Source organism: Solanum stenotomum, chromosome 12, assembly GCF_019186545.1.
Source record: "Solanum stenotomum isolate F172 chromosome 12, ASM1918654v1, whole genome shotgun sequence".
NCBI lineage: Eukaryota > Viridiplantae > Streptophyta > Magnoliopsida > Solanales > Solanaceae > Solanum > Solanum stenotomum.
The window spans coordinates 31,155,082-31,169,256 of NC_064293.1; the positions used below are offsets into that span (position 1 = coordinate 31,155,082).

At 32.2% G+C, this 14,175-nt stretch overlaps 1 protein-coding gene and 1 pseudogene across 1 annotated transcript; one reads left to right on the forward strand and one right to left on the reverse strand.

Annotated features, from left to right (window-relative positions):
- Positions 1–1,276: 1,276 nt before the first annotated feature.
- Positions 1,277–2,830, reverse strand: LOC125848140 (polygalacturonase-like). Its single transcript, XM_049527949.1, has 4 exons — positions 2,396–2,830; positions 1,948–2,237; positions 1,606–1,834; positions 1,277–1,504 (listed from the first exon to the last, which is right to left on the reverse strand). Exons 1-4 carry the CDS (start codon positions 2,825–2,827, stop codon positions 1,277–1,279), a joined length of 1,179 nt encoding a protein of 392 aa, XP_049383906.1. The 5' UTR covers positions 2,828–2,830.
- Positions 2,831–5,858: 3,028 nt separating this feature from the next.
- Positions 5,859–10,361, forward strand: LOC125847317 (uncharacterized; annotated as a pseudogene).
- Positions 10,362–14,175: the final 3,814 nt, after the last annotated feature.

Here is a 14,175-nt window from a genome sequence, read left to right on the forward strand (position 1 = left end):
TCGAGGTAGGTGATGGTTTGATTTCTTGTTTCCGTGATATATGTTGGTGATTACTTCATTGTAATGCATGTATGTATGTGAATGAAACATTCTTGGTCAAACCTAATGAAATGAGTGCGAATGAATAAATATATGTCATGATTCAACACTTGATTGTATGATTATGAGAATGTACATGTGAGTGTGATTGTGATAGTGGTTGTGTTGAATGGATCAGGTGCCACGTTCTGGCACATATCTTGGATCGGGTATCACGTTCCGACACACTAATTGGGATCAGGTATCACGCTTCGGTATACTAACAATTTGGGTATGGTTCCATGAGAGGACCATTGAATTGTCATATTTACTTGTTATTGAGAATGTGGATTTGTACATTGCTCTTGAAATGATAATTGTGTTTATATTCAGTACATGTCATGTTTACTTTGTTGTAATTGCTTATATATATTTCGCTTAGTGGGATAGTCGCGTGATCCTACCAATTGTACTGATACTGCACTTACTCTTTCTTTGTTGAGTACAGGGCATCTTCAGGAGGCTACTGCCAGACCTCATTTAGGAGATCAATGATCAAGATAGAATTCAAGGGTGAGCCAGTTCTTCCAGGCTGTCATGAGTTCTCTTCTGTTTAGTCCATTGTCTCGGACTTAGACTAGTTCTTTAGATAGTGTTATGCTTTAGCTTTCGGGATGGTATCTGTATTCCTTAGACTTGTGAATTGTTAGAGTTTTGGTACATTAACTTTCAGGTTCTAGGGGTTGTTTTCCGCAATGTTTTGATAGTCGTTAAATTTTCGGAGATTATGGGAACTCCTTATTTCGTTATGCATTTAAACTTGCTTCTGTATCTTTTAATGCGTAGTATTTGGTTAAGTTGTTTAGTTTGGATTGAAGTAGTGGTTCTCCTATTGGGGGTTAGTGTGGGTGCCAATCACAACGGTCTGGATCGTGACAAGAGGCTGAAACAAGTGAACAAAAAATGCGGTTAATTTGATAGGACAAATAAATAGAAAAGAGAATCATATTTACAAAGGAGTTCCTCCCTAGCTGATCGATAAGGAAAATGGAGTTTATGGCCAAATTTGGGTTAATTGTAGTAATTGTCCAATTTTGTAACTCTGAGCTGGCATATTAGGTAGCTTTTTCATAAATATATGAATATGCTATTCATTTAACATTAATTGAAACAAGAGGTACATATTGAATTTTTAGCATTACAATCAAATAGCCTTTATAATTTATCTTGTGATAGTATACTAACAAATTTAATTTATCTAATTTTTCAATAGGCAATTGTTAGGTTTTTGTAAACCAGAAACTCTTCCTCTGGCATTAACACATGAAGCTTCAGTCTGCTGATTTTGATAACTAAGATTCAGATCTTCAAGTGAAATGCTGCTACATGGATTAGTTATGCTACAATCAAGTTTCACTGCAATCTTTGTAGCCGATGTTCCACGTATGTCTTGATATGTTACATCACTTATCTTTATACCCGAGCCCTAAAAAGGAAAACGAACAATACAATTAGATTAAGGTTAGGGAACATGATCTAATGTTGTCATTATTCTAATAAAAAATAAGCAACTTGTTTAATCAATACCTGATGAGGACAACTTTCATGATTAGGACAGTAATTTTGATCTATGAGGATTGGGTTTTTAACATTAACCATAACAATATGTTGAAAGAGAATGTTTCTAACAAAGCCACTGCTAGGCCGTGCCCAAGTTTTCACTCTCACACCATTTGTTGTTCCACTGAAAGTCACGGTTTTTACTGTCACATTTTGGACTCCTAACTCTTGTTGTTTCCAGCCTAAGCTTCCAATGCTGCAACAACATCAAGTTTTGGACATACATTTTAGTTGAAAAGATAAATTAATAAAAATGAAAGAAATTAAAGTGATCTTGTTTTTAATAAATATAAATTTGATGTTCCAAACCTTATTCCATGGCCAGGGCCACATGCAATGCCTTCAATCCATAAGTTAGAAGTTCCAGGCCCAATAGAGATACAATCATCTCCAGTACCAATTTGTGATTTCATAATACTAACTCCTGATGATAATTTTACATGAATTCCATCAGTGTTGGGACTATTTCCTTGAGCTAATACCTTCATTCCTCGTAGCTTCACATTATGACATCCGTCTACTAATATTTGAAACTTTTGACTATTTTGAACGGTTACTCCACTCATTATAATGTTGTTTGAGTTATAAAAAGTCAATGCCTGCATCAAAATTTTAAGGTAAAATTAAAAAGAGATAGTTGTGCTTGTTTGACATACAACAAAAAGGAAAGTGTTGTGGGTATGCATGTTTTCGGAATATAATTGTTATTCATCAGTCCAAACACTCAAAAACATTTTCCATAGAAAACTTAACGAACCGTAGTCCCATCAGGGCAATTCTTGCTGTTGGAGTTCTTGCAAGCCCAAAGAGCAGCACCTTGACCATCAAAGGTTCCACCATAGATGGAAACGCCATTGACTTTTTCAAATTTTATCCAATTTTCATCATTGCCAATCACATTATAATCAGAGGGAGCTAAGAGAGTCCCATCAATGTGTATAGTAATAGCCTTGCTCTTGCATGTTTGTCCATTGAAGTTTGCATTGTGAATCAAGTATTTTCCACTTGGCACATTAATAGTGGCGGGGGTATTAGAAGCACATGCTGCTGCCCATGCACTCAAAAAGGCTTTTGATGAATCAGTTTTTCCATCGGATTTTGCTCCATAATTTTGGACATTGTAAATATTGGTATTTGCTGCTAACGATGAGTGGATTAAGAAGAGGAAGAAAATTGCTAAGGGACTCATTTTGCTAAGGTGAAATTGGTAAGTACAAAGGTTTTTGAAGGATTCAAAAGACTTATCAAATTATAATAAATGGAGGTGATGAGGAATTGAAGTAGTTTAGAGGGATATTTATAGGGTGAGTGAATTCAAGTTGTTGCTAATTAATTTTAGATTTCAATGAAGGTTTGGTTAATTTTCATTCATATTTGGTCATGTTGGGGATTTGGAAAAATGAGACTTCAGATACAATATGCAATCACATGGAGTAGGCAATGGTTGGCACCCTAGCTAGTTGTGTTATGAACATTGAAAAATAACGTTTTGCATACCTTCCTCTTCCCATTTACTCCAAAATTAAAACTTGTCCAATTTACCCATGTCCAATATTTGGCAAAACAACATTACTTATGCATGAAATTAATATAATTCTAAATAATGAATCACCATTGATATCGACACATCCAGATAGCCAAATGCTTGCAAATGAATTGGGAACTAACTCAAAAATTGATTAGGTAGATATAGTGCTATTTCAAGTTCGAATATTTTTATCCTAAGTTGACTATGTACATTTTTTATGGATAAGGAACTAGCTTATTGAATTTGTGGTACTCATATGGATTATTTAGGGTGAGTCTATAGGGAATTATAGGTTACTAGCTAGGTATTTGGGAGCTATAGTTGAGTTTAAGAAAGATCACACAAGGTTAATAATATGCATTGAATTAAACACATGTTGAAGTATTTACAAATTAGAAGCAATTATAACATGCTTGTTCAAAACTCAGAATCCAAACAAAAGTGGACTTTAAGATAGTATAGATATATCTGAAGACGGCGACTATCCTAACTCCCTAGGCGACTTTCAAATAGTCAAGTCGCACAACAAATTCACAACATTTATGTACCGAATTTTATATACTCCATCCTGTCTTAATTCACTTGACATCTTTCAAATTTTGAGAGTCAAATAAATTTATCTTTTATTTGACTGCCAGGGGCGGAGCCATTAGTATGTTAGGGGGTTCATCTGAACCCCCTTCGGCTGAAAATATTATTATTTATACATGGTTAAAATTATATTTTATGTATATACCGTAGATGTCGAACCCCTTCGATTAGTTCGCATGTTTACTTCTTCAGATTTTGAACCCTCTTATTAAAAATTCTAGCTCCGCCACTGAACTATTTTTTCATCTACCGGTTTAAATATTGAATTGTCTGCTATTTTTTCATCTGCCGTTTAAATATTGAATTGATAATTATTATGAATTATAATACCTTTTAATTTTTACCTAGTTTCCAGTTATATGTAAATTTCATTTAAAAAAAAAAAAAAATTATGTACAAATTTAGAATCAAATTTCAAAAGTTTGATGCTTGGATTTGAACAGTACAATTAAAAAAGTCAATGTGAAACATGGAATCCTAAAACAAGAGGATACGTGCATTCATGTAAGAAATATGCAATAATCTTTTTTTCACGTCTTCTTTCTGCAAACGTGATGTAACTGTTAGGAGGATAAGTTAATACTCCCCTCTCCCAATTTATTTGACATATTTCAATTTTTGATAGATAAATAATTTAAGTTTGATCGAAAATTTGCTCATGAAATCTTTAATTTTTTAAAAATGAAATGTATATATATGTAAACTACGTAAAAAGTATGACTTATAAGTCAAAATAATTGATAATTCAAAATATTTAATAGATAGATGAAAATTACAATAAAAAATAAACTTGTTTGAATTTCAAAATTTAAAATGTGTCACATAAATTAGTACATAATAAGTATTAACTGTCATAGCTTTAATTTTCTTTGTTTATTGATATCTTCTCTTTTTTTTTCTTCTCTCTCTTCTTGGAAGCGGAGAAGAGGAAGGGTGATAGACAAATTAACTTGTTCATTGTATATATTATTGGCATAATAATATATAATGCCATTGTATATATTATTGTCGCTAATAAATTAAATATAATGTAATGATAATTATATTATTGCGAATAAGTATATATAATTGCAATAAAATCTTTTATTTGTTATAGTAAATTCAAGTTTTTGAGCTCAATGTTAAACAAGTTTCAATATTAATATTTTCGAACGAAATTGTATCAATTCAACTTCAAAATGAGCTCCAACTCAGGATTTAGCTTCACTTAATAATTTTGAAGAAGAATTGACAACACCCAAACATTTAAAAATCAAAATTCCAAACCATAAGTTTCTATCTCTTCTATTTTATCACACTTTTTCTTTTACTTTATTAGCAAATGGTAAAAAACTAACCTCTTTTTCTTTATCAACAACAGCAAAAGAATTCCTTACATTTTTTAAAACTTGTAGTTTTTTCTGCTGAAGTGTGTGGCCATCTTATATAAAAGTTTAGTTAGAGAGCACACTGTTTATTATTTATTAATATTTTCAACACGCCTCTTCTAGTGCGGACTTGCTTTTTTTTTTTTGTTAAAGTGTACACTACAAGAAAAACTGCTATTTAAGACCAATATTTAGGGACGAGTTAATAATCTAGTCTCAAAAAGTACATGTATTAGGACGAGATTATATTCTTTTCCCTAATTCTATATGTTATTGTGAAGGTTTAAAATCTAGTCCCTAAAGAAAGTTTTAACTGGTCCCAAAATGTAAATATAGTTGTGAGAAGCGAGGAAAAGTGCATTTTCAAAACTTCACAAAATTCATCTGACGCCAAAAATTTACGCAAAATATTAAAATTCTTTATAAAAAAACACCTCAATTTTTTTAATAGAGAAAAAAATAATTAATTAGTCACTTCATATTTTTCAATACACAAAAGCCCTAAATTGACTTCACCACAAATCTCTGTAGCATATCTTCTAATCACAATTCTCTGGAGAAAAAATTGTGCTAATACTTTCAAGTTTCTTCAGCATTTTCTCAAAGAGCATGGAAATCTTTACATGCTCTTTTTCTTGATTTAACACTTAAATTTGTCTTTGAAAATATTGTCCCAAAAAATTAGCCATATCCAATATGCTTTTATTGAAAATATTGTCCCAGAACATCTTCAAATGGCGCAACAATTAGCTGCGGTAAGCTTGTCGCTGGTGACATTTCGGCCGACCGGCAGGAAATCTTCACGATTAACTCTATAAAATAAGGCAATAAGCAATAAGAGCAGTATCGCTCGAGGAAATTCCCCCAAATGCAGTTTGACGAAAGAGCGATTCAACATGGAGAGGAGGTTTCAGTCTTGGAGTGGATTTGGGTCTTGCCCGTAATGAACTTGCCCTTAGTAAGAGCATCAATTTTTGACCCTTAACGGTAGCCCAATTTCATCCGCAAAGCTCTCATACACCCACATACATATACTGGAACTTTGAGTTGGTGGATTTTAGGTTTTGGAGTTGAGAGGGCAGAAGCTTGAACGTTGAATTATTTATATTTCCAAAAACAGGTATACAACTTCTTTATGTTTGATGTAGAAAGTTTTAATTTCTATGATAATTTATAAGCTGATTATTGATGTGATTTTTCTTGAATATGATTTAGTTACTCTTTTCATTTTATTTTTGTTATGAATTAGATTGATATACTAGTATCTGGAGTTTCATGAGTATGGTTTTGTTGGGAGGTCCCTCTGTCATGTAATGGAAAGGAAACTCCACAATCTAACAAAGTTAGTAGTGTTACTGCTAGGCTTGTTGTTCGAGCTGCTAAGAGGTATTAATCATTTAGAAGTTTTTGTTTGTTATTTTTTTCTTTGTGAAATCAGGCTAAATAATGAAAAAAATAGAGTTAAAATTGCAGGCTAAATGGATAATAATCTCTTTTTTCTGTTGGTTGATCTCATATGGCAATGTGGACCAATTTGAACATGCTGGTTTTAGAGTGAGCAAGTTGGCAGTGTGAAGTATGTTGTGATGTTGCATTCTATACCTTAGTAGCTTCAAGTTCTAGTGACATTGCATATTTGTTAAATTTGACAATGGTCGCCCTCTCGTAAATAATAGAGGATAGATGTTCGACTTATCTATGAAGAGATTGTTAGATGAGATAATTTAAGTCATTAAAACTGCAAGAAGGTATCGTGCAACATGAAGCACTCACTTGAACAAGAAATCTTGTCCTGCCTTGAAGCTTAGTACATGTCTCTAAGTCTAATGAAAAATGGACAAATCAAATATTTTGAAGTCTATTGGTTGAAATATCTAGAACATGTTTGCTTGTTATGCTTTACTAACCAAAATTGATCTGCTTATTACACATTGGGGCTACTAGCTGACTTCCTATTTTCAGAAACCTTTGAGCTAGTATGCTTTGGTTTTACATTGTTTTTATAAGTTGGTTTTACAAATTTTTGATACTAAGTTCATCTTGTAGTTCACTAGTCATTCTCTCGTGAGATGTTTAAATTCATTTTCTAAGTGGTGAGGGACCTTCTGCCATAATTTGTCATCTTAAATGTCGATTCTGTCCTTTTAGAGGATGGAGAGTATATCTGCAGGAAGAGTATGGGACAACAATTGACGCAATGAGCTACATATTTGATAGGTAATAAGTTCTTCCGACTTATTCCTTCATTTATTTAAACTGCTACAAAGATTTGCTATGAATTCAATTTAGGTTGTATGTCATGAAATTCTACCCTCTTCTGTATGTTGATTTCCATCTAATCAATTCTCAAGTATGCTTCCTCTTTTGCGTTGAATTTTGTTCCTTTCTTAATTCCCTTTCGGGTTTGTTTTGTTCAAATTACTCTTTATATTCTTCTTCATTATCTGGCCGTTTTCTCTATTCATATGCAATCATCTAGTTGCTTCAATTGCCATAGAAGGCACAACAAGTTAGTATTTTATGAAACTAAGTAATATACTATAGAAAGAATATACGCATCTTACGCCTTGAAAAAATACCATTGAAGCACCCATGTATATGCAATATGTCTCAATTAATTGATCAAATATGTGAGCTAGTGTAAGGAATGAAAAGTATGTGTACTCTGTAGCTCCCTGAAATTGAAACGAACTGATCAAGACTAAGATCACACTTAGATTTTATTGCACCAATGAGAAGAACGTAGAAAGTATATTAATCAACTGGAGATTCGTTATATGATTAAGCCAAACAAGAGGGATAACTCAAAATAACCTCTTTATTTGTATTAGCGAGAAGTTGATCCATCGACCAAACTTCTCCAATGGAAGCACCATTAGTCAGAATAACAAATTTTTTTCCTCTTGTAGTTCCGCTAGTGTACATAATCAAGCAAATATCAGTCATCTTTTTCCTCCTGTAGTTCCCTCGGTTTCACCTTTTTAGTGCAGAAAATGTTTCCAATGCTGACAACGGCTTGAGGTTCTTAGAGAAAGCCTCATAATATTTGTTATAATCCTCTGTGTTCTCTGCAATTTCAATAAATAGATTAACACGGTTCTTCTCCAAAGTCTTGCGAATAACCTTCATGATCTTGTTCTGATGCAACATATCTCTAGAGATGTTATGAGGAAGTTCTTCTGAATATACAATGCCCTTCACAAATTAGCCTTTTACAATAATCGGACGGTTGGAACAAATAGGAATCTGCTTTTGATAAACTTGGAATAAATAATTCATGATTGTAAGTGTTCTTCATTCTTGCTCTATTATAAATACACTTTTCCTCATAGTTGTCAGGCATGTTGTTGTTGTTGCTTCATTTGTAATTTTACAAAACTAGTTGCTTAACAGAGGAACAACTAATTAACTGCTGCACATTTTCAGTGTTGCACGTTTTCTTTCTCTGTATTTTCTGGCACTTGAGATAACAAACATCAACTACTTAATCGAGGAACCATAATTTAACTAGACTTTTTGCCACTACTGCACATCTCCTTCGTGCTTTATTTTCACATACTTCTCTGCACAGCTGCATGAAATTAAACTTCGTTTGTTCTTTTATCTTCTTGCTTTGGAATAGTTGATAAGTAAATGAATACGACTCCCACTTGATGAGTGCTAGCTAGCATATGTTTTCTTCTGCTTGTAGATCATTTCAATTGGAATTTGTATACATCTAAACCTTGTAGGCTCTTCTAAGCATCAGATCACAATGCTCTCGTCCATCATGTTTCCTACATATCTACTCGCTATAACCATTTCCCTCGCTCGATACTTTTTATATGTTGTAGAAAACTATCGTCAATGTGTTATCTCCAATCATTTGTAACCCCAAAAATTAAAAAAAATCAATTCTACCGACATCTAGTTTGTGTAGCACTGTGGCTAAAGTCTTATCACTTCATGATGTTTCTCTATAGTTTATGGCAGTAAGAATTGGTGTTTCTCAACCAAAGAGTTGTGTGATGTCTCAAGTCCTCCATCACCCATCAGTGCCAAGTAGTCATGGCTCATAGCCCAAGCAAGTTGTTGATTATCAATATGCTTTTTAGCATACTTTTACCATAATTAAACTTGATACTATGGAGATAAATTCAATATCACATGACCTATAATAGAATATTCAGAATATAGTACCAGATAACAACTACATCTACTTCAACCCAAGTCCTCTGAATATTCTCAAGTATGTGTAAATTTTGGAGTGTCCTAGTGCCTTCACTTATCATTTAATTTCCTTTTTAGGTTGACAGGAACTACTCCCACTTATCCCAGTTACCTGGTTATTCTTGATTTATTTTTGAATTACCTATAGTCATCACCTCTTGCTGAAGTAACTAGACCAATCACAAAACCATTATTCAAATCTTCAGAATTCATATTTTCCTTAGTCTCTAAAGTTTGTTCATGTTGATTGTATGTTCGTTGATGTCTTTCTACCGACTTTAGCATCATTTCCACAACCAAAATTGGCAACTCAGAATTTTCAGCAACTTCACCATCATCAGTTGCAATTAGTATTTACCCCAACCAACTATCGACGCATCTTTAACCACTAGCAATGTGCCAGCAATTGGTTATAACGCTACAATGAGAGCTAAATTGAATTTCTCAGTTGTAACACCTCTATTTTAAGATAGTCTGGATACCATCTTTGACCCCTGAAAAATATTTTGAGCTTTTGTCCAAGTTAGCAATACATTCATAAGCTTGTGAAAACTTCTTGAAACATTCAAATAGCAATTGCACAGACCTGACCTCAACTTTGCAGAAGAGGAAAAGGTCATGAACAAAACACATCAAAGTGACCTTTGTAGACATGTTTGTGGAAAACTGGAATTTAGAATCTGTAATTTCAAGTGCATTTTTAGTTAATTCTTGTTGTTGCAGTTTCAATCGAGTGCTTCTGGGAGTTCAATATGAAAAATCCATCCAATTGAACTTCTCTAATAATTTTTTTATGTTATTGCAACTTTTTAAGGTTTCTGTAGAATTGATGAATTCTACACTTCTTTTGCGGTGAGTACTTTAACTGATTCTAGTGTAAGTTCATAGATATTATTATCTACCAATAGGTATTTATGATCTTTGCAAAATTTTGTTCTTGCAGATTTTTGAAGATTGAAGATACAAGTCGAGATGAAAGTTTAGAAGATGCACAAGCTCGTTATTATTTTGCTAAGAACGTTATCTAAAACTCGATAACATAATCTAGCTCGGGATTCTAATTGATTAAGTGTTTTTTGTTGAGCAAATATTCAAACTATATCTATCAACATTTTGTATTGAATTTTTTATTAGTAGAAATTTTATATTTATTGATGAAATTTATTTATTTTATGAGATGGAGTTGATGTACAATTGGTGGTAAATGAGAGGACTAATTAGTAGTTGCTCGTCTCTAAATGTTAATAGAGGATGAGGTAGTTACTCATCTGTAAAAGGTTAAATTAGGACAAGGCAATTTCTCGTCTCTAAAGATTAATCTAGGACAAGGTTTTTGCTTGTCGCGATAGAGTAATTTAGGACCAGGTAGTTACTCTTCGCAAAAAAGGTTTAATGGTCACAAATAGCTACTTTTCAAAAATGAAAATTGCCTATTTGGGACGGGATTCACGGTCTCTAAAAGTACATCAGAGACCGTATTAGTTGTCGTCTCTAATAACATTTAACGACCATATATAGAAACCCGTCGCAACTAACCTTTAGCGAAGAAGCCTTTTAGGACGAGTGGCGACCAACATTTGTCCGTCGTAATAGGCCATTTGCGACCAGATATGGATATTTAGGGACGAGATTTCCCTTCCTTATAGGCAGTTTTTCTTGTAGTGGTATGACCGTTCTATATCAGAGAACACTTTTTAATATTTATTAATATTCTCAACACGCCCTCATGAAGAGCGCACACTTTTTATTATTTATTAATATTCTCAACATGCCCTCTCACGTGCGGGCCTGATTTTTTTCATGGGCCAAACACGTGGAAATTCTTTTTAATTTGGGTGATGGTGATATTCGATCTCAGGACCTCTGCATGCTCTGATACTATGTTAAATTATCTTATGCCTAATTCACACCCCAAAAACTAGCTCAAAAGGAGGAGGATTACCCAAGCATCATAAAGAGTTCACCCATCTCACTACTAACTACCAATGTGAAACTTTTGTCATTCTTTAACATTCCCCTCTCTCATTCCGAACACACATTGATGCCTTTATGAGACATAAAGAAAGGAACGACATGCCATATTTTTATTTTCTCAACTTTGGCCTTTCTATAACAAGAGAAAAAAATTATATTAAAAAAGTTGAAGTTGTTCCCAGCAATTATTAATTGAAATCATTTTTCAGGTAGAAGCTGAAACAAGTGAACAAAAGATGCAGTTAATTTGAGGAGAAATAAATAGTAAATCATGTTAATAACTTGTTCTAATATCATGTTAAAGTGTGTTATTATTTCATCTTAAAGTTTAAGCTATTGGATAAAGCACACTTTATTATTTCATTAGGTGAAATAATTATATAGACTCTTATACTTGTATGAGTTTGTATTCTGGATCTTTCTACTTGATCATTTCTTAATTGAACCCTTAAACTCAATTAAAATGAGACTTTTAAATCCTTTCAACCATGTGTGTAGCTCACTCTCTCTTACATATATAAATGACATGTCAAATCCACTTCACATATATGAACTTTTGACCAAAGTAGGCCATTATTAAAATCAATACACCAAAATAGTATGTGTTTTTGAAATTTTACAAAACTAGTATAAATGTAGTTCTCAGTAACGTTTTAGGTTATATTTTATTCAAAAAAAATCAATAACAAAAAGACAAAAAGCTGACAGGGTAAACAGATATAAAACGTTATTGTCAGTAACGTTATATAATTCGTTACTCTGAAACACGTTTTACATCTAAAACGTGACTCGCATTAACGTTTCTCTGAAATGGCTGAAAATTGAAATTCAATCTTGTACTTATGCCTCATTCATTATTCAAATATTCACTATTAAAATAAATAGATATATTTTGGCTAATTAAGAACAAATAAGAAATTTGTTGTTGGATCTCCATGTCTCGTTTACAGTTGTTTCACTTTAGCATCTGTAGTAGCTACTATTTTGCATTTCGTACTCTGTAATTTAGCAGTTTCCTTCGTTCGATGGTCTCTGCATGGTCATCTTCCTTCTGAGGTTGAACCTTGCAATGATGTTGTTCTAATGGATTGTATGTACTTAGATTGAAAGTTTTTTTTTACCAATTTCTATCAAGTGAAAACGTTTCAGAAGGTGGAGAATTTTCCTCAAATGCTTGTCTTTGTTTACTTTATCCTTCCCAAACAACACTTGTGGGATTGCATCGGGTATGAAGTGAATATATATATATATATATATATATATATATATATATATATATATATATATATATTCATTTTAACAGTGGAAATTTGAATAATGAATGAGACATGTACAAGATTGAATTTCAATTTTCAGTCATTCCAGAGAAACGTTATTCTGAGTCACGTTTTAGCTATGAAATGTGCCTCAGAATAACGAATTATAAAAGGTTATTGACAATAATTAATCTGTCAGATTTTTGTCTTTTTGTTATTGAATTTTTTTGAATAAAATATAATCTAAAACTTTACTGTGAACTACGTTTATACTAGTTTAGTAAAATTTCAAAAAAAAACGTATTATTTTGGTGAATTAATTTTAATAATGGCTTACTTTGGTAAAAAAATCATAATTATTTCATAACTATTTTTAAATTATTAATAAAAAAGTTACTCTACAAAATACAAAAATAATACTCCCTCTGTTAAAAAAATGACATCTTTCTTTTTTTGGTAACATTTAAATTTTAGCTTTCCACGTGACATGTTTAAGACCACAATATTAAAGGACAATTTTGTACATTTGACATAACTTTAATTTAGGACCATAAGATTCAAAAGTCTTCTTTATTTTCTTAAACTTTGTGTCAAGTCAAACTATGTCATTATTTTTTAAACAAAGGGAGTAGATTTTTTATTTTAAAAATAAAATAATTATTTCTCACATCTTTCCTTCTCCTTCCTCAACCACAACCACCATTAACACCATCTCTATTCTCCTTAAATTTTTTTCTTCTTCAGGCCATCATTGTCTATTGTTGTGACAAGACCCTTCAAGTTCTTAAAAATCATAGTTCAATTTCTCTCAAAGCTGTCATCATTCGCAAATCTTAACTGTAACCATCTACCATCATTTGAACCACCATAAATCTTTTTTCTCCATTGATGCCAACAAAACACCATTAAAATACTTTAATATATCATAATATTTGTACAAAATTTTACATAATACATTTCACCTAATTTCACAAAAATATCCAACAATTATTTTTCATCCTTCAAGACTATTGAATCTTTGTCACCTCATGGGTTATAAATTATCAAAAAAATGGAAAGAAAACATAGATCTACATCAACAATACATTATCGCTTCTCAGAAAGAAAGAAAATATATATAAAAAAAATAAAGAAATTGGAGAGGTATGGGAAGGAGGAAAAAGAAAGAAATAAGGGTTGGTGGGGAAGGAAAAGAAGAAAGAAGTAAAAAAAAATCATTTTTAATTTTCTTATTTTTGGTTTTTTTAAAAAAAATTATTTTTAGTCTAAATTTTGATGTTCACCCTCCTTCAATATGTGATATCACATATTTGCGTCATCTCAATAACTAAGTTGCCACATAAGCTTGGTCAATGGTCAGAAGGACTTAAAATATTGCGTTTCATTGAATTTAAGCGTTCAGTTAACAAAGGGTATACAAACTCGTACAAGTATAAGGGTCCATTAGACCATTCTGCCATTTAATTATATTCCCAATACTCCCAAGACAATAGTTGATCGATAAGAAAAATAGAGTTTATGGCCAAATTTGGGTTAATCGTAATTAATAATTTGTCCAATTTTTTAACTCTGAACTGGTAAATGAGGTACTAGCTTTTTCATAAATATATAT

Bases quoted from the DNA above. Each gene is read 5' to 3' on its own strand.
- LOC125848140 (XM_049527949.1), bottom strand. From the start codon at position 2,827: ATGAGTCCCTTAGCAATTTTCTTCCTCTTCTTAATCCACTCATCGTTA. The intron at 1,835-1,947 runs GTTTGGAACATC...ATGTTGTTGCAG, and splicing joins GGCCCTGGCCATGGAATAAG to CATTGGAAGCTTAGGCTGGA. The intron at 1,505-1,605 runs GTATTGATTAAA...TTTCCTTTTTAG, and splicing joins ATGAAAGTTGTCCTCATCAG to GGCTCGGGTATAAAGATAAG.